This window comes from Ceratotherium simum, chromosome 16 (genome assembly GCF_057802395.1).
Source record: "Ceratotherium simum simum isolate JZ-2026a chromosome 16, ASM5780239v1, whole genome shotgun sequence".
Lineage (NCBI taxonomy): Eukaryota > Metazoa > Chordata > Mammalia > Perissodactyla > Rhinocerotidae > Ceratotherium > Ceratotherium simum.
In genome coordinates this window covers 35,517,946-35,538,266 of record NC_141915.1, presented here as the reverse complement: position 1 = coordinate 35,538,266, position 20,321 = coordinate 35,517,946, and the positions used below count along the sequence as shown (strand labels likewise).

The 20,321-nt window shown below is 38.9% G+C and overlaps 1 protein-coding gene across 7 annotated transcripts in view; it reads right to left on the bottom strand.

Annotated features, from left to right (window-relative positions):
• Window positions 1-311: 311 nt before the first annotated feature.
• Window positions 312-20,321, bottom strand: part of SPAG9 (sperm associated antigen 9) — a 133,902-nt gene continuing 113,892 nt past the window's right edge. For 5 of the 7 annotated variants that reach the window (XM_004434727.3, XM_087440976.1, XM_087440977.1 and 2 more), the window contains 8 exons: window positions 19,600-19,667; window positions 16,912-17,060; window positions 15,712-15,883; window positions 13,869-13,982; window positions 12,317-12,355; window positions 11,221-11,397; window positions 7,732-7,881; window positions 312-3,905 (listed from right to left, as the gene is read on the bottom strand). In XM_004434727.3, the coding sequence (XP_004434784.1) occupies window positions 3,790-3,905; window positions 7,732-7,881; window positions 11,221-11,397; window positions 12,317-12,355; window positions 13,869-13,982; window positions 15,712-15,883; window positions 16,912-17,060; window positions 19,600-19,667 (985 nt within the window). In that variant the 3' untranslated portion in view covers window positions 312-3,789. The remainder of the gene's footprint in view (window positions 3,906-7,731; window positions 7,882-11,220; window positions 11,398-12,316; window positions 12,356-13,868; window positions 13,983-15,711; window positions 15,884-16,911; window positions 17,061-19,599; window positions 19,668-20,321) is intronic. The other 2 variants (XM_004434729.3, XM_004434731.3) reach the window with 1 other exon arrangement.

Here is a 20,321-nt window from a genome sequence, read left to right as displayed (position 1 = left end):
ACGTTAGTCTGCCTCTTATTACTGAGTAGTCTGGTAAAGGGTATGCCTTAGTATCATGTGTGGGTTGTTACTCAGCACACCCACATTTCTAGAAAGCCCTAAGGTCTATTACTCATATCTCATTTGAACACGTGAGCCAAACAGACGTGTTCTTCATGTATTCTCCATTGCTCACCTTCAGCCAGCACCAAATAGCGACAGTCCCTCAGAAATGACACATTTGATGGGGGAATATTATTGGACTCTCAAATGAAAACCAGTTCAGACCCCTAGGAAAGGCAAAAACAAAACAAAATACACTGGACCTCATATGTGTTTCATATACATATTTATATATATTTCATGTACAAAGTTACATTCCGAACCCCAGGGATTCCATGATAGAAATAAATACTGAAATAACTACATCGCTAAATGAGCTTTTTGCTCATAGAAATGAAGCCTCAGCCTCTAAGAGACAGCAAGTGGGAAACTCTAGAACCCATTTTTCAGATTATAGAGGCGAGTAAAATTCTGGATAAAATGTCGAGAACAAAAACCAAATACATAACATAAAATGGTTAAAATATATTCAAATATTGTGAAATGTACGACAAAATTAATAATAAAAACTTAATTTTTTAAGAGAAAGAAAAAGACATTTAGTGTTACAAAATAGCATAACCCTGTTAGAAAAGCATTTATGATTTCCACATTTAATTCTCTCTTCTCTACTCTTCCCATGTTACAAACTGGGACCAAATGAGTCCCTTTCTCAACATGATCAATAAGAAGAGCCTAAATCTCGTTGAGTCCTTTGGTAACGGTCATAATACTCACAAGGAAATAAATATTCAGTTCCACAGCATTTGCAAGACACACATTCTTTAGGGACAGTTAATATTATGAGATAATTGTTTTGCTTTGTTTTGTTACTAAGGCAGCCTATGTTAAAGGGTCTATTCTCAAATGTAGGAAGAACTTTACAAGAAATGAACAATACATCAACTGAGAGAATGTATTTTAAACCTTTTCTATGCAAACACATTTAGTCTGAAAAGTTATGTGCTGCATATCTTGTGCTCAAAATGTTTTACACTCTCAACAAGCTGCAGCTATTAGGATATTCATTCCTATTTTAAAAATTTAGATCCACATGAGTTAGAGAAAAACGCTCTCAAAACTGAATTCCTAGAGAATATTCTCCCTTTGCCTCACAGGGATTTTACCCTGCATTTAATAGTAAGTATTAGGTGGGTGTATACGACTGCCATTTCTGCAGATTAGCAATGGTCAAACACTGGCAATTTCACATAGCTCAACCTCATACATAGCCCAAGCGCTAACAAAATGAGAAAATTCTTGGGTATCCCTTATTTCCTTCAGTAGGGGTAAATTTTCTTTACATGGAGAGACCAACTTGAGGCACTCGAGCCTTTTCTCTGCCCATGACATGGCAGCCGCAGGCAGTTTACACCAACCTCTTCGCTGCTGACAAGCTGACATTTTGGCATTTTCTTCCAAAGGTTACCACCTTGACCAAAAAGTGAATGTTACAAGAATATAAACCTATATTTGGGAAAAGGGGGAAGTAAAGCAATTTGTAGAAAATATTTAACTGAAATTACAAACATAAGGACAAGCCCTTAAAACAAATTGTACAGGCGTTCTCGTATTCTCTCTAGTCCCTGAAGTTAATTAACAGGGCCACAGATAATCAATCTGACAGCTTTAGATAAAATAACTACATACCTATTCCTTAAGTGAAAACCAGTTAAGTTTAAAAAGAGCAATCACAACCATTGTAACACGTCTGCGTTTTTTCATCTTTAACTCCCGATTTCCTACATAACATTCGGTCATACAAACATGTAAAAGACTGAACAGCAAATGGGGTCTGACTCAGGGATGTTTACTTCTTGGGATTAAAATTCCCAAACACTTTGGTGTCTCTTTTTTATGAATTTATAGAACATTCCCCCAAAATGTTTAATATGTGGGTTTTTTTAAGGTCTTGCCAAAAATGGCTCAGATTTTAAATAAAATAAAAACATAGCTTATAAGCTATGGAAAAGTGGCCTACTTTTTGGTGCCCTGAAGAAAGTGACTAAGTATCTCAAGCAAAAAATTATCCTTTTAATACAGCTTCTACCAAGAGTTTTTTTTCATCTAGCCATCTAAAGTGGCCACAATTTTACTGTGTATACAGTGTGCTTATAGACACATGTGGCCAAATGGATCCAAAGGCCTCCTCTGGCTCATTAAATCCCGTGTATTTCATAATCTAGTCTAATCATGTATATGCTTAAAAGACACTGGGATACTTTTTACAAATATCTTTCCATGACAGTTCAGAAAAAAGAAATCCCTGGTACTTAAGAACGCTTAGACAGTCTGAACCCTGTGTTTGCTTTCTCTTCCTTAAAGCAGTCCTTCTGATGATTGGGGGGCCTTTATCCATTAAGTTTATATTTTTAAAATAGCACTTAAATTTATATTTAGCTTTGCTTAAAGTAATGGATAAGAGATGGTAAATCACACACTTTGAAAAAGCTTGAGAGGGAAAAAACTGGAGCACAATGGTTTTTAAAAACCTATTAAACAAGAAAGTTAAATTAGACTGTTTTTCAAATGGGCATTGTGAGTGAAAAGATGTAATGTCAACTTTTACTTTACGGTATCTTGGCTTTGTCTTCTTCCCCTTCACAGTTTTCCTCTTTGAAGATGGCATTTTAATCTCAAAAGGGCACAAGAGCTTAAATGTGTCATTTACATACAAAATATCAAGTGCTAGCTGTTCTGTAGTTTTATACAGAACAAGAGAAAAGACCATTTAGAATCAAATCCCTCATTCAGCCCGTTAGGCCACAGTCCATCACCACCACAGCTTGACTCTTATTCTAAGAGCTGTCCAAGAACAACTGGTAAACAGGTGAATTGTTTACATGGAAAAACTCAACCAACCACCACCATCTGCTGGTACAAGGAATCCAAAACACAATTTCCTTAAAAAAAACCCTCCCATTGCTGAAGCGTATCTTCTAAGCATTAGAAATGATAAACTTTTCAGATATGTCAGTATGAAAATGAGTGAGACTAGCCTCAAAAAAAAAATTCAGAATATTCAGAGAAGCAGGCCTCATAAACTTTAGAGCTCTAATAAGTCAGAAACAGGAAACTTTTATTTAAATAGTGTAGTCTTAATTTCTTTAATATAAAACCCCCCCCAAAATCTGATGAAAACGAAGTTTTATATACCATATAAACAAGATTTGTCAGATTTGAAAGTGAAAGTTAAAGTAATTTACAGTTAGCTTTTAGCCCTCTCGGGACATTTAGATAAATCCTGATACTCCACCCGATATTAGTTTGTGTCAATTTTATAATACACTGGGGGAAACTTTACTATTGTACTTAATGGTACAGTTTCATTTATCAAGTGTTTTCTTTAATTCCATTATTAGTGACAGCTAAAAAGTGACCCCATCAAACTAAGTGAGTGACATTAGCTGTGGCAGAGTAAACCACATCTGGATTGCTTTCTATAATTCACCAGTTTGCAGAAAGTAAACATCCTTTGATTTGTTCATAATATACTGAAATTGCCTATAACACTGGTGCAGTAAAACAGCTAGTTCCTGTATTGTTACAGTAGGACAGATTTTGTAGGATAAAGTTAACAGGAAAAAAAATGCTCACACATTATGTGGTGAAACTTATTTCACAAAGAGAGCATTAAATAAAGGGGAAAAGGGAAACTAAACCATGCAGAAGAGACGGCTTCCCCGTCTCCACTTGTTTCCTGTGGGCTCACTCACTGCCATACATCACTTGCCACACTATCAAGTGACTCCTTTCTGCTTTGGCGACAGAAGGTTCGAGTGGAAGATCCTCTCCAAGGAGTTCTGATTCTTCACCTTCATCACCTGGTGGATGATACAGAGACTAAAGTTAGGCTGAGATGAAATATGCAGGCCCATGTACCCCAGACATACGCTCGTGGTTAGTGCGTGAACAGTATGCACAAAGCCTGTCTGACTCCCATTGCAGAGAACACAGTAAAAGAAATGCCACGAATCAGAATCTTCACTGCCTGACTTCTGAAAAGGTTAATTCATTTTTCAGACTACATTCATAAAAGTGAGTTCACCACACTGTGTTGGAAACTCATCCCAATATGTCTGCATACTAAAGTTAACAGAAATGGGAAGCTAAGAAGGCAAAGCTGTCCAATTCCGTGTTCATCCAAAATGGACAGAGTCTACTCTTGCTTATTTCAAACTAAGAATTGAGACTAGACAGTGCTATACATGTGAAGGCATGGGGATAGAGCCCACAAACTAACTAAACCCAAACAACTCCTGCAGATTGTCAGTGACGGTAAAGTTCTCCAATCAAAGGTAACTGATGCAAGTACGTGGAAACTGACAAGGTTTCCCTGCAGCACTATGAGATGGCAGATTCATCACCATACTGGGTCTTCCTTCCCATGATTTTCAAGTTTAGGATAGGTTATGAATTAACAGTGTATAGTGGAGATGAAGAAATGAGGCTGTGGTACAGACAGGCTAAAGGTTCTTCTGGGAGTAGCTGAGCGGATGTGACAAATAAGGTCCTGATCAAAGACATGCTCTCCAAGGCCCAGTGCAAGCAGGCCATTCCCCTCTCTGCAAACGTGCAGCCATTGGCTTTGTTGTTACAAAGCAGGGTTATTCTGGCACAACCCAGTGACAACTCGTCCAGTGGGACAGTTTCTTCAGCAGAATCCTACAAACTTACATAGCAAGGGACAAAGATATGACGCTGATCTACTAGAATTTTGTAGTGTCTCGCCTGAATTTCAGCTGGCAAAAGAAAACACTGATAGTGTCAACTCGAAACAGTAGAAGAGAAAAAACCCTGAAACTTCACATTTTTCTCTGCAGGCCAAAACCTCCCTTAGCCACCCCCTACGGGCCTTTTCACAGGGCTGTCAAACTGTGGAGAAGAACATGCTTTAAAAGGCTCAAGACAAAACTCAATTTCTGAACTGAAACACAATCACATGGTTAGAACGTAAAAAATTAAGTTTGGTTTTTAAATTTTAAAAACTTACAATGATAATGACAAATTAATCGGCTGAGACAAAAGCTTGCTGGCATTTGTGTTTTGAGTTGTTTTGCTTTGAAGGTTCTATTTTTAAAAATTACCGTTTCCTAGGGTCTCTAAATCCTACTTAATTAAACCATCAAAAATATGGAACTGTTGAGATCAATTTCTCATTGCTAAAATATTACAGGAAATGAAAAAGGAAATGGAACAAAAAAATAAAATTCAAGTTTTTAAAAAAGCATATTTACTATTAAAATTAACCCTTGCTTTAAGACAAGTCTATTTTTCAGGCTGGATTAATTACAGATACTGACAAACTTGGTTAAGCAATTTTTATGCTATTTTCAGGATCCACAATAGAAGGAATTTTTAGTGGAAATGGAAAAACCACATAAAGATTTTAACACACTCCTTAGCATGGTTACTATGTTGCACTCCAAGAAAAAGCTCCCAAAATCACCCCAGCCAAGTGAAGTCCCTCTCTCTGAAGGAATTCTCCACCAATACTCAATTATTTAAAACACGTTGAAATAACTCCATTCCTGCTGACAGCACCAGAATCAATTCCTAAACCTAACATTAACACTCTCCCTTAAAAATGTATGAAAAAGCCTTTTGTATCAGATATTCTAGTTAATACTAATTACATGTGGCATATGGCATTTATATGGCCTTAAATTTTATACTTTTTTTAATAGAATTTATAACTAAAATAAGTATTTGTCACCAATCTACATTATATTCTCTAAAACCTTATGTTTAAGAACTTTTTAAATCTCTGTGTCTTTAGGCCAAAGGATCCCTTCATTTATAGCAAATAAATAAATTTACACCATAGCACTTTACAGTTTACAAAGCACTACACTTTCACAAACACCGACTCTCTGTGTTTTCTTTGTACCTCTCTGGTCATTCTTTCTTGGACCCCTTCATAAGCTCTAAAGATTCTTTAAATGGAGTATTAATAGAGGGTTCTATCCTAGAACCTCTTCTTTTAGCCCCTACATATGTTCCTTGGGCGAACTCATCAACCCTTGTGGCTTTTAGTACCACTGCATGCCAATATCCCTCCCTCCTGAGATATAAAATCCTCATACCCAAAAACCCAGTGGACATCTCCCACCTGGATAACTTCCAACTCCCATACTCTTCAAGGTCAACACATCCAACACTGAGGTCCTCTTTCCCTCCCTCTAGATCTGCTGCTTCTGTTGACACTCCTTATCTCTGAGTAAATGGATCGGATCATTCTCTCTTTCTCCACATCCTACTAGTTACCAATTCCCCATCATGCTGCTCATCTACTCCTATTGTTACTACCTTACTCACTTACTCATTTTTTCCCTAACTCGTTTCCCTATCTCGAGTCTTATACCTCTAATCCACCTTCTGTACAAATCTAATCATATTGCTCTTCCATTTACAGTCCTCCAATAGCTTTCCTTTGCTTTCAACGTAAAAATGCACGCCGGCCCCGTGCCTTAGCGGTTAAGTGCGCGCGCTCCACTACTGGCGGCCCGGGTTCGGATCCCGGGCGCGCACCAATGCACCACTTCTCCGGCCATGCTGAGACCGCGTCCCACATACAGCAACTAGAAGAACGTGCAACTATGACATACAACTATCTACTGGGGCTTTGGGGGAAAAAAGGGAGGAGAATTGGCAATAGATGTTAGCTCAGAGCTGGTCTTTCTCAGCAAAAAGAGGAGGATTAGCATGGATGTTAGCTCAGGGCTGATCTTCCTCATGAAAAAAAAAAATTAAAAAAAAAAAAAAAGATAAAAATGCCAACTCCTTAATTTGGTATATAAAGGGCTTCTAGCCCTTCCTTCTCTTTCCACACTTACCTCTGGTCAAATCTGTACTTGCTTCTACTGCACGCTCCAGTCATTTAAATTAAAAATAGTTTTTCTTCAATTAAGTGGTTTCACATTTCTAAACCTTTGGTCAAGCTATTCTCTTACCTTGGAAGACCAATCCCCCCAGCCCTCCCTATCTCCTCTCCAACCCAATTCTTTAGACTAACACTATTTGGTGTTGAGTCATCTCAAGCATCATTTCTTGCCTTCCCTCTCTCCCTATCCCTAGGAAGAACTGACTACTCCCCATCGGAGCATCTGTGACACTGTGATTTATTAACATGTTTCTATCTCTGCTCTGTTCTATAATCTACTGGAGGGAGGCTTGGTCTGATTTGTTTCTGTATCTCAAGCTTAAGGCTGACAGGCACATAGTAGATAATTAATGTTTATAAGGTGAGAGAATAAACAAATGAAACCAATTTTGATACAAACAACACTTTATAAAGTATTTTTATTTCTCCGTTTTGCAAGGGAGGAAACTGAGGTTCTGGGAGGTTGAATGATTTGCTTGGGCAAATCATTGGGGCCTTCTGACTCCACTTCTAACGCTCTTCACATGTACCTCAATATATGACCAAACCCTGCTATTTTCTAATGCTTCTTCAAACAAATGCACTTTGGTGTTAAAAAAAAAAAAAGGAGAAAGAAGGAAAAAAAGAAATATAAACTCTTTTTCCAAATAAAGAATTCAAAGAAAACCTCTTAGAAGTCACTTATGAGGTGGTTTCTTGTTTACTGTGGGTGAAAATCCAAGCCACAGAACACAGTGGAAGCCGAGCTCCCAGAGCCAAGGACTTACCCATCCGGAAGTCAATGTAACCCTCTCCTCCACTGATGACAAGCATCGACTTCAAGGGTGTCTGGCTGCCAGGCTCCTGTGCAGATGGCCCTGCTTTGTCACCTGTTAGCTCTGTGCCACCACCGCCACTTTGTGGGCTCACAACTTGACCTATTTACACAGGAACAGAAGTGAATACTACTTACCACAGATTGGGGTGGAGGAATATTTTCAGAAAGTTGAATAAAAAGGTAAGCATATTCTAATACAACCAAAGTACTGGGTATGCTAGAAGCCTCTGCATGATCATAAAACATCTATAAAGGTCATAGGAGCCCAATTTGAAAACCTAAGTAAAACCAAAGCAGGAACAGGTCCAAAATCCAGTATGAGATTTGCATATGGCCAGGCTAGTCTTAGCTGCATGCTTCGGACTAGCACAATCCACATCTTGTGATCTGAGGGGCAGTGGAAAGGTCTCTTCCCTGAGAGGGTGCATGTGTATTTGTGTAAGAGACTGAGAAAAGTCTTCAACTTAAGCCTTATGAGTTTGAATATAACTAATATTTACATTTATTTCAAATCCATGGTTTTCCTCTCATATTTAAAAAAAGTACATCTTATTTTTAATTTACATTATGCAAATAAAATTACTGGAAATGTGCCATTTGTTCCGAAGTTTGAGTTCTAAGGTAGAATCCTTGAGCATGGAATGGCAGAGAGAGAGAAACCTTTAAATATAATTCACACTATAACCTCTATGACATCCCTCTTAGAAAGCTTTGACTGTGCAGTATTTGTTTTTTCTTGCCAGAATCTGCTGTCTTTTGGTCAAACTACACAGACCCCTCCAGGAGACAGCAGGACATAGTCCTGTGATGCAACACACTTTAAAAAATTAATTTATGTTGGAAGTGGATAAGACAGTTTGAATTAGTACCACAGTGCCTCGTTCATCCGTGACCTGTGCCTCATCAGGTTTGCTAGAGATAACTTCTGTAGGCAGACTAGTTAGTTCTGCCTCAGAAGCAAGAACACAAAGGTATGATAATAAGGTCAAACCAAACAGTTTAATCCACGAGTCAACAAACAACAACGCTGCCAACTCCATTTCCAGATTTATACCCAACAGAAAAGTCTTTCCCATGTGCACAAGGAAGTCTGCTGTGGTATTGTTTTTAATAGTGGGGAAAAATCCTAGAGGTCCATCAACAGGAGAATGAATAAAATGTAGCATGTTTATCCAGATATTAGAATACTATAGTCAAATGAATAAACTAGATTTTTTTTTTTTTTTTTTTTTTGTGAGGAGATCAGCCCTGTGCTAATATCCGCCAATCCTCCTCTTTTTTTTTTGCTGAGGAAGACGGCCCTGGGCTAACATCTGTGCCCATCTTCCTCCACTTTATATGGGACGCCGCCACAGCATGGCTTGCCAAGCAGTGCGTCGGTGCGTGCCCGGGATCCGAACCAGCGAACCCCGGGCCGCCGCAGCGGAGCGCACACACTTAACCGCTTGCGCCACCGGGCCGGCCCCAATAAACTAGATTTTTATGTATAAACATTCACAAATCTCAAAAAATGAGAGGCAAGTTGCAGAAGAATATATACGTAACATAACATTTAAGTTCAAAAACACAAAAAATACTGTATATTGTTTATAGACATGTTAAATGTAGTAAAAATATAAAAACATGGGCAGGAGGATACACATCAACTTCGGGAGAGTGGTTACAGATGGAGAGGAAAAGGAGAAGGGACAGGATCAGAGAGATATAAAGGAGACTCAAAGGGGACTCGACAACATTTTATTTCTTTTTTTAAAAAAAGCAAGAAAACACTATTACCAGTAATTCCATTTCTAGGAATTTATCCTAAGGAAATAACTATATCAATATACAAGATGTACTTTTCAGGAAGCTCATTACCATGTTGCTAAGAATACTCAATAACTGGTTAGGGTACCACATGGAAGTCCTGCACTATGTACATTTAATCATTTAATCTTTGGGAAACCCTTGGGAAAATAAGTGCAATGGTTAATTTTATGTATCAACTTGGCTAGGCTATGGTGCCCAGATATTTGGTCAAACTCCAGTCTGGATATTGCTGTGAAGGTTATTTTTTAGATATGATTAACATTTAGGTCAGTGGACTTTGAGTAAAGTAGATTATTCTCTATAATGTGGGTGGGCCTCATCCAATCAGTTGAATATCTTAAGAGAAAAAGATAGGTCCCCCAAGGAAGAGGGAATTCTGCCTCCAGACTGCCTTTGGCCTCGAGCTGCAACATCAACTCTTTCCTGGGTCTCCAGCCTGCCAGCCTGCCTTGCGGATTTCAGACTTCCCAGTCCCCATAATCATGTGAACCAATTCCTTAAATCAAATCTCTCTTTCCATCCCTCCCTCTCTTTCTCACACACACACACACACACACACACACACACACACCCCTCCCTACTGGTTTTGTTTCTGAAGAACCCTGACTAATACTCTGAGACCCTACCATATCCAATGTCACACAGTTAGTTGGTGTGGCAAAGTCGGATTTGAACTTTGTCTAACTCCTAAACATGCCTCTTATGGGGAAAAAAAAATTCAAAACATGGGTCCTGCTTACAGATGGTCTGTAACATCATTTTAGCACTCTCGATGGATAGAACATTTTTCACTGGACATCGCCACTGCCACTTTTCATCTGGATGGTGCTTTATAGTTTCCAAAGCACTTTCATTAATTTTCACAACAAATGAGGTTGGCGGAGCAGATAGTAGTCACGTCCACTTAGGAAATGAGTCTTACAGGTTAAGTGACTTGATCAAGATAACAAGGCAAGTGGCGAGGCAGAGGGCCCAGACCCCCATACTCCTGCTCCACTGCTCTTTGCCACAACACTGATAAAGGTGCCAGGGCACATTCTCCATCTCTTCCTGCACACAGCCTTGGTTATAGGGGCTTCTTTCTAGTGATCTTCCTTATATTAGGCCAAGACCATTTTTGGTATTTTGTGGTGACAAAATAATACCATTGCTTTTCAAAAGTAAGCAAATGTCAAACAAAAATCAAGAAGTTTGTTTTGGGGCCAGCCCCGTGGCTTAGCGGTTAAGTGCGTGTGCTCCACTGCTGGCGGCCCGGGTTTGGATCCCGGGCGCGCACCCACGCACTGCTTCTCGGGCCATGCTGAGGCCGCGTCCCACATACAGCAACTAGAAGGATGTGCAGCTATGACATACAACTATCTACTGGGGCTTTGGGGGAAAAATAAAATAAATAAATAAAATTAAAAAAAAAAAAAAAAAGAAGTTTGTTTTTGGGAATGGAGGAGAGATTCCAAAACAACTTCATTCAAATATCCCTATAGCACTTTATTCACACCTCCATTACTGAACTTTTCATTTATTATATTGGATTATCTGAAATTCCAGTACTTAGCATTAGACTAGGTAGTGAAACCAAGGGACAGAAGAGAGGCAATTACATGCAACTTCTCAATAGAATAATCTAACTCACCTGGGACTGCCACAAAGAATTTCACAGCATCCCGGTGCCCATGGAAGCAAAGCTGCGCGTGTGCCATTGAACAATAGGGTATAAACGTCCCTGGAGTCACTTTATCGCTGTTTTCATCACCATATACTCGGATTACACTTCCAGGACGATTTCCTGGTGCTCCTGAGGTTTTATTTGCTGCAACAGAAAAACCAAATACCAAATATTTTCCCCTAGAAAACAGTAATGATGCAAGAGGTTACTGGTTAATCCTTATGATATTATCTAAAAGCTAAAGCCAGTTGAGATAAAACAAGGGCAGCAACGCCAATTCAAGACAAAGCTGGAAAAAAAGATACACAGCATGCTAGTTATTTTTAAGTACCTCAGTAAATGGAGTAGGGGATTTTGCCAGTCTAGCAATAACTAAGCTTACATTTTAAACACATTTATTAATTTTTAAGAAATCATTTTAGTTAACAAGAGAAAACAGATTTGAATCTTAGGTATGTCTATTTTGTTTTTTAATCCCCAATTTGGAAAACTAACCAATTATATAAAGTAAAATAATTATATATTTTAAATAAAATTTTTGTAGTTTATCTTCTGATTTTTCTCCCCTGCGGTAAGAATATCTTCCTTGAGGGGGCGTGGTAAAAAGATGTGTTTAAAGGACCCAGCCACTACAATAGAGTAGCTTTTACTTACACCAGACGGATGGTTTGCCAGATTATTTTAGAATGACCAGACTCACAAAACATCCCCATTCCATGGGCAAGTAAGTGAATGAAAGAAACATTATCGGTAACAAGAGTAAACAATGTAGATTAATGACAGTTTCAAGAGATGTTTCGTGTTTTTATTGAAGGAAAACAAAGTCTGAAAGAAAGTTCAGCTGCAACGAAAGATGATAAATAGACTAAGCTGCTGAGCAGTAGTTTGGTGGCCGTGTAACAAACACTGAAAAAACAAAAACAAAAAAACACCTGCTGCGATGCAGTGACTGCAAGTGGATGACATTTAGGAACATTCAAGAGGGCATCTAGACACGTGAGAACAGCCTCACAGTGGCTATGAGAAGCCAGGAAGAAGAGTTTGGTTTAGGATCTGCACTTACCCCTCAGCCCCAGTAAACGTCCCTGGTGGAGGATTACGGCTAAAGTGAGAAAGGAGGAAAGGGGACATGGAGAGGCGCATGACAGGGAGGAGAAGAATTACTATGAGCCACCACTCTCAGCGTCTTCTATCTGGCAACCTGGCGCTCAAAGCTCCCAACTAAATTAACAAAATCCAACTTGGTATAATACCAAGTAACACATAAAGTTCTGATCAAAGCCTCCATAGAATATCTCTGCTCAAAAAGGAGTTTGATTTACTGTGATTTTGCTTTTCTAAATTATAAAGCAATTTCAGTGAGTAAGAACTTACTGGGGAGCATTTCCTAAATACTAATATTTCCCCTTTTGCTTTAAGAAATGCTGTCCAAGGGGCCGGCCCAGTGGCGCAAGCGGTTAAGTGCGAGCACTCCGCTGCAGCGGCCCGGGCTTCGCCGGTTCGGATCCCGGGCGCACACCGACGCACCACTTGTCAAGCCATGCTGTGGTGGCGTCCTATATAAAGAGAGGAAGATGGGCACGGATGTTAGCCCAGGGCCAGTTTTCCTCAGCAAAAAAAGAGGAGGATTGGCAGATGTTAGCACAGGGCTGATCTTCCTCACAAAAAAAAAAAAAAGAAAGAAAGAAATGCTGTTCAAATAACTATGCTAAAATAGACCTCTCTTTGTAAAGAACTGAAATAAACTCTGGGGATCCTGGAATCTCTTAGGAAATAAGAAGTGGTCTAAACATGTAGACTTATAAGTAACTGCAGGAAAAACAGCTGGGATTAAGAATTTGGGCTTCTTATAGGCTTCCTAGTCCTCCTTCCTTTCCCCTGAAAAAAGGTAGGGCAATTCTGAGGTGTTTATTAACTTATTTTATGGACTTACAGCACTTGTTTTCAAACCATTTCCTGCCCATGAATTTTGCAACACAAAAATACTCATTTAATGAGTGATCAATGTAATGGAATATAATACAAAAAGCATACAATGTACATTTTGTTCACAAAAATAATAATAATGGAAAATACAGAAAACACACAATGTACATTTTGTCCACATTCTTGTCAAATACAGGATAGATGGCTCATCTCCAGAATAAGGAAGGGCTTGCTGACTTCCTGAGAAACTTCTCCCACAACATTTTCTAAACCTCAAATAAGCCCAGTGGAATATAGTAAACTAACTGCCAGGGAGATATGAAAAACGAGAATGAATGTTGCGTAGTGTTTCTGGATACTGGTATAATAAAGCTCAAAGAAAAATGGACTTCCACTTTTATTTAAAAGATGAAATAGGACTGTGATTCCTGAATTGAGAAAAAGAGCTTCTACAATGACAACTTGTAATTATAAATATTGGCCCTGATACATGGAAACTTATTCAGTAGAGTTTCTAAGTTTCATAGAAGGAGTGAAGGAACAATAGTTAGATTTTTGCCACCAGCTTGATTTTCTGAATCACCAGATTTGCTAACACCAGAACAACTCCCTCTGCCTGAATTCTGGACATGACTATTCCCCGCAACTCTCCTGTCTGCACTGTGACCATGCTCTACAAACATACTTACTTTCTGTCAATGGGATGGAGATGATGACACCATTTCCTGTCCCCACCCACAAACGATTACAAGACACCATGAGAGCTGTGATCCGCACAAAGGAGAAGCCCAGTTTTCCAGTACCTGTGGAGTGGAGGGGGGAATATTTTATTAAGAAACTAGAGCAGATGATATTTTGGGTTCCAAGTCCCTCAGAGTGGCTGGATTATTATAACAGAGAGCAAATGTGACAGAGCTAGCTGGATGTTTCCTGAAGGTGTACATCAAAGCAAACACTCATTTGGCTTTATCACCTATCTGACAATTCATGGTTAATGGAAAGAGAAAATTCTGAAAGTGGCTGGTATTACATTATCATTCAGAAAGAAGATACTGTTGATCAGGAAATGTGACACAGGATTTAATTAGGCAGCTGCAAAACCGAACCAAACAAAACAAAAATCCTCAACAAAAATAGAGTTTACTAGATTCGGAAATCAAATGCCCTTCGATTTTATAAGTTGAAAGACTTCTGGTTTGCCTTAAATTTCCTTACATAGATAAAAATAATCTTTGCTAACAAAATCTATACTCTTTCCTTGTTTACACATTTAGGTTCTAAAGCAGTTTAGAAATTTTAGGACACTAGGCATATAATTTAGGGAACACAAAGACACTTTTTTAATTCAAGGGAATTTTTACAATTGATCTTATTTTCTGGAATTAGAGAGGCAAAACTATTAAACAGATAACACATTTAAGACAAACAGCATTTGGTCACTCATAAGTTCTACTTACAAGAACTGAGAGTATGATCATAGAATCACAGGGTTAGAAGGAGCCTTAACTACTATTCAGTCTAAGCTAGAGATCTTTAACCTATGGTCAAAGTATATCCCTGATTCTAGGGAAAGGGTACGTAGGGTAATGACCCTAAAAGGTTAAAAACCACTGAGACAGCTCAACCTCTCTTCATAAAGGAATCCTTTATGACTCCCTAATAGTCACAGAGCAGTATTAGCATTAGGGGCTAAGGATACAGCAGGGAACAAGCCAGAGATGGCCCCTGCCCTCCATGGGGCTTATGGTCTGTCGGGGAGAAAGAAAGTAAACATGAATCCAATAATACTGGTACAACCACAATAATGATAAACCATGAAGGAAAAGTATGAGAGGCCCTAAATCAAACTGGGAGATCAGGAAAGGTCTCTTCTGGATGTGACACATAAGCCATGACCTGAAAGCCAAGTAAAAAGGGACCTTCAAGAAGTTCTTGAACTTCTCAGGCAGAGAGAAGTGAGGGCCCTGAAATGGGAAAGAACTTGTTGAATTTGGTCAGTGTGGGCAGAACAGAGTAAGTGAGGAGAGTGGTCCAGGCCACTTAAGTTCTTCTGGTCATGTCACAAAATGTCACCTCACCTAAAGGCAGGACTATTCTAAAAGTGGCTGGCATTATGTAAGTGGAAGTATGTCACAGTGATATTTGCACACTGGTTACTATGCAGAGAACAAACTAGAATGGAAGCAGAGACCAGCTCCAAAGTTCATGGTTATCTGGGGAGAAAGGATGGTGGCCTGGCCTATAAGGATAGTGGTAGAGATAAAGAAGTATCTGATTTAAGATATTTTTGGAGGCAGACTTGATGGCTCCCAGTGATTGACTAGATGTGGGGAATAAGAGAGAAAGAGCCAAAAATGATCCCAAGTTTCTGTCAATAACCAGAGGGTAGATGGAGCATCTGCCTGACACTTTCAGTGAGAAGAGCTCACTATTCCTGAGGCAACTTATTCATTGGTTCTCCCCAGCATTTGAGACCATTTAATATAAAATATTTTCTTTGATTGACAAAGATAAAATGCTATGGAAGCTTACCTAACATTTTGCTTACATAAGGCTCAATGTCCACATCCTGTAGATGTTGATAAGTGTGTGCATGATAGAGACGGAGTGTGGAATCCAAACGAATGGAGACCCACACGCCATCACCCACCCATGCAAGCTGCCGCACTTGGCTCTCCTTCCTGGGGTGTGCATCAAATGATTTCTAGGAAAGATCATTCAATCACAATGTTACTTTTATTACTTAGGAGTTCATGTTTAAAAACTGTGCTAATGTGCACAACAATTTGGCAGACTGTATATTAAAAGAGGAGCCTAAGTATTGTTTACTAAATATGATTACTCTTATATACAGACACAATTGCTTTTATCCTAGACTGCAAAACAAAATCAAGAACAAACAACTAAAGGATGCTGGATTTCAGCACAGGATATCAATTTAGGAAAGCAATACTGGCACATTCATACTATGTAACAGTGTTCAACAAAAAGAGTGAATTTGATCTTAGGATTTTGTATTGTTGCAGAGCAATATATGAAGTAAGATCCTATTTATAATTAAACAAAAAGGAACCTACGTTGCTGTCTGTGTGTATCTGCATGTAAGGAAGAGATCTGAAAAAAAAGCCACCAAATGGTTAACTTTGGGACTTGTAGGGAAGGGAACAGCATTTGGGACAAAGGGAGAAGGAGAACTTTTACCTTAAAATTTTCCTGCTGTAAGTTTTTCTTTTTTTTAAACAATTAGAATGAATTTATATTATTGTAGCAAAACTTTTAAGAAAGCAATGCTAAGAGGTTTTTGTTTTTACAACAAATTCCCACTGCCATCTTATTTCTCAGTCTGTGACACACACATGGATTTGCCTGGATACACAGGGGGTGGCGGAGACTTGGGACTCCTCCTCCCAAACAACTCACACATAACTAAACAGATCAAAAACCACGTATTCAAATAACACACATAAGCATCTACGGATATTCAGACACACATTTAAACATTCACATGTGAATATCCTTCCTTTTAAAAAAACCACTTCCCACCCTCAGAGTCAAAAGTGGTAAGAGAGGTGAAGTACCACAGAAAGCTAAGATGTCCTCCAAGGTATCACTGAAGCGTCCTAACACACACAGACTCAGAAAACAATTTCTAAAGAAGCTGAAAATAATTATAGTCTTAGAGTCTCCATGTAATATAAATTCAATAAGTACAGAAAACATGGGTTAACTTGCCTCTATTTTCATGGCCTTTGGTTGAACCACATAGATTTTGTTCCGGTAGCCACACCAGACTTTGTCATGTACCACAGTCATGCATCGGATGGAATGGTGAGGCCGTCCAAGGTCTAACAGGTGATAGTTTGACAAATCCCACTGCCCGTCTTTAAAATAAGAAATAGATTATTAGCTAATGCACACCACCTTCTACTCAATTTTAACACAAGAAACATTCTGGGGCTGGTCCTGTGGCATAGCAGTTAAGTGCGAGAGCTCTGCTGCTGACAGCCCAGGTTCGGATCCCGGGTGTGCACTGACACACTGCTTGTCAGGCCATGCTGTGGCGGTGTCCCATATAAAGTGGAGGAAGATGGGCACAGACGTTAGCTCAGGGCCAGTCTTCCTCAGCAAAAAGAGGAGGATTGGCGTGGATGTGAGCTCAGGGCTGATCTTCCTCTCTCTCTTACACACACACACACACAATAAATAAATAAATATTAAAAAAACAAAACACAAAAAACATTCTATTTGGGTGTATAAGTAAATTTATTGATGAAGTACCCCCAAATACCATGTATTCAGTGTATCATTTATTTGCAGAGACTGCGTTCTCTTATTCTATAACCTGTGAAGTTAGGGAAGAGACCTCAAAGGTCATCTGGCCACCCAATACCTGGACCCCCATGCTCTCAACAGCAGTGATGTGATAAATCAATTATAAGTTATCTGTTCATAATAATATTTTAAGAAGTAGAATGGATTTAAGGTTATTTTTTGGATAATATCTCACCCACTGGCATTTTGATATATTTTTTCGGGTAGAAGTCAAGGGCAACTCATTGCTGACACTTAGGAATTATGCAAACTATAATTTTAGTGATGACAGAAATACAAATGAGAACCAACCACTGGAAGCTTGCTTTTCCTTGTAGCTTTGCTTGAACAATTGCAGTGAAAGAAAACATACTGTCACACAAAGTAGCTGTTCCATTTTCAGAAAGGTATAATTGTCTGAAAAATATTCCCCATACCTAGCTAAAGTCTGCCTCTTTGTATGTAATCGCCCTTTACTCTGTAGTTTTGCCCAATGGAGACAATAAATCCAGTCCCGCTTCTTTGTTACTGCCCTATGTCTTCTCCTTTCCAAGCATCCTTGGCACGTGTTTATAGACCCTTCATCCTAACTCTGCTCTGTCCACGTCCATTTAATACGTTGTCTACCAACCAGAGTGGAGCAGGATTATCACCAGCCCTGTTCTGGACACTAACTTCCATGAGGCTTAAGATGTTAACTTGTATTGAGTTTGTGGTCAACCTTCAGGTAATTCTCACTCTTCAGACATGTCTCCTCCATCTCACTCTTCTGAACCCAAACGCAGGACTTTACATTTATCTTATTAAATGTATTTTGTCTGTTCTGTCAACATAATTTTAGATTCAGTATATCAAAACATTTATTATTCCATTTTTTCTTGGCTCTTCCACTTATTAGCTGAGTGACCACAAACAAGTGACTAAAACACTCTGTGTCTCAGTTTCCTCATCTATAAAATGAGGATGACAACAGAACCTTCCTTATAAGTTGTGAGAGGATTAAACTCAGATGAAGACTGTAAAGGGCCTGAACAAGGTAAAACAGAGCCCTCTCACTCTTGAATGATATGGAGTCATTAACCAGCAATCTCTAGGTAACGGCCAGTTACAAAGGCACCCAAGTACCATCTACTCCACATTACTCCAAGCCCAAAAGGATATGAGACTTTGGGAAAAGCCTTGCTAAAATCTGAATTCAGTGTATCTATGTTTATATAATATTTCCCTGATCTACCAATCTAGTAGGTAGGAATGAATTATCGTTTTTGGTTGATATGTGTACCAAGGAGTTATGAAGTGTTACATGCTCAATTCCCTTAATTTAATTCACCCAGTGCAGGTTTTCTGACACCACCACCTTTCCATCTGTAGATGATAGAAACACTGGTTTTTCCTTTTTTTTTTCCCTTGGTGAGGAAGATTAGCCCTGAGCTAACATTTGATGCCAATCCTCCTCTTTTTGCTGAGGAAGATTGGCCCTGGGCTAACGTCTGTGCCCATCTCCCTCTACTTTATATGGGATGCCGCCACAGCATGGCTTAACAAGTGGTGCGTCAGTGCACGCCTGGGATCCGAACCTGCGAACCCTGGGGCCGCCGCAGCAGAGCGCGAGCACTTAACCGCTACACCCCCAGGCCGGCCCCTGGAAACACTGGTTTTAAAGGGGAAGAATATAAATAACATGACATGCAAATGATTAAACCTTACCCAGTTAAAAGTTCTTTTTAAAAACTTTCCAAATGTAAGGGTTGCACATTATTTTTAAAATACTGAACAAAAGAAAAGATATCCTCTCACTAAATTTTTCCTCATAAATATATGAATGAAAAACAAATGCCTCCATGTGGCATTATATGAGTACCATGAAATGATAAATGACTTGTTCATTATGGTAAACATATTTTTTTTACTGAGGTATACTATTAACATATGCATCCAGGCAGGCACTCACATATTTACTGATGTCATACATTGTTACTACCCAGTTTAAACGTTCATTCTTTCTCCTATTAAGAATCATTTCTTTAAAATATAAGAAGCTAATCTGCTTGAAAATGCTTTTGCAAAGCAACAAATTAGTGTACATGTTATATATTCATAACAACTTACCAACTCCTCTGTGAAAGATTGCAAGAGTGCCATCGGCCAGGGCCACTAACACAATTCCTTTCACATGTCTGCAACAGGAAAAGGGATTTCAGAACTTCCACCGGGAATATGGAAGGGACCACATGCTACTGAACTAGGTCAGAGGCTCTCCGAGGGCCAATCTGTGACACATAAGGAGCCTACACCAGAACCTAAACAAACGCACTCTTTTCTTCATTGAGGAAGTCTTGCTATGAAAACGTCAACTAAACTAAATAAACAGCATGTGTGGTGACTCAGTTGCTTCACTTTCTGGCCCAAGGTCCTCATTGCAGCCTATCGACAAAAGGTCCACAGACCAAAGACACACACCTTGAGTGGAACTAACAGAGTCAGCTCTGTGAATTTAAGAGACAAATGGTCTGATTTTTCATAGTTAACATATAGAAAAGGACTAAGTAAACGAATGTCCCAATCAACATATTCACAAAATATAAAGAATATTCTAAAACAAATATAAATTAACAGGTATTAATTGGTTCTCTCCCTAAAGTAGTAAAGAACTCGCAATATGGAGAGGAATCAACCTGGCAAGTTTTCTCTTCTACTTTGTTTTTTATTTTACTTTCTAGTTAGAGTTGTAATCTCACTCAACTTCTCTAATTCCATAAAGAGTGCAAAAAAAAAGTCTGGATACTGATTTAGTCATGAAGTTAGCTTCAATAGTCTTAAAATCTAGCTTA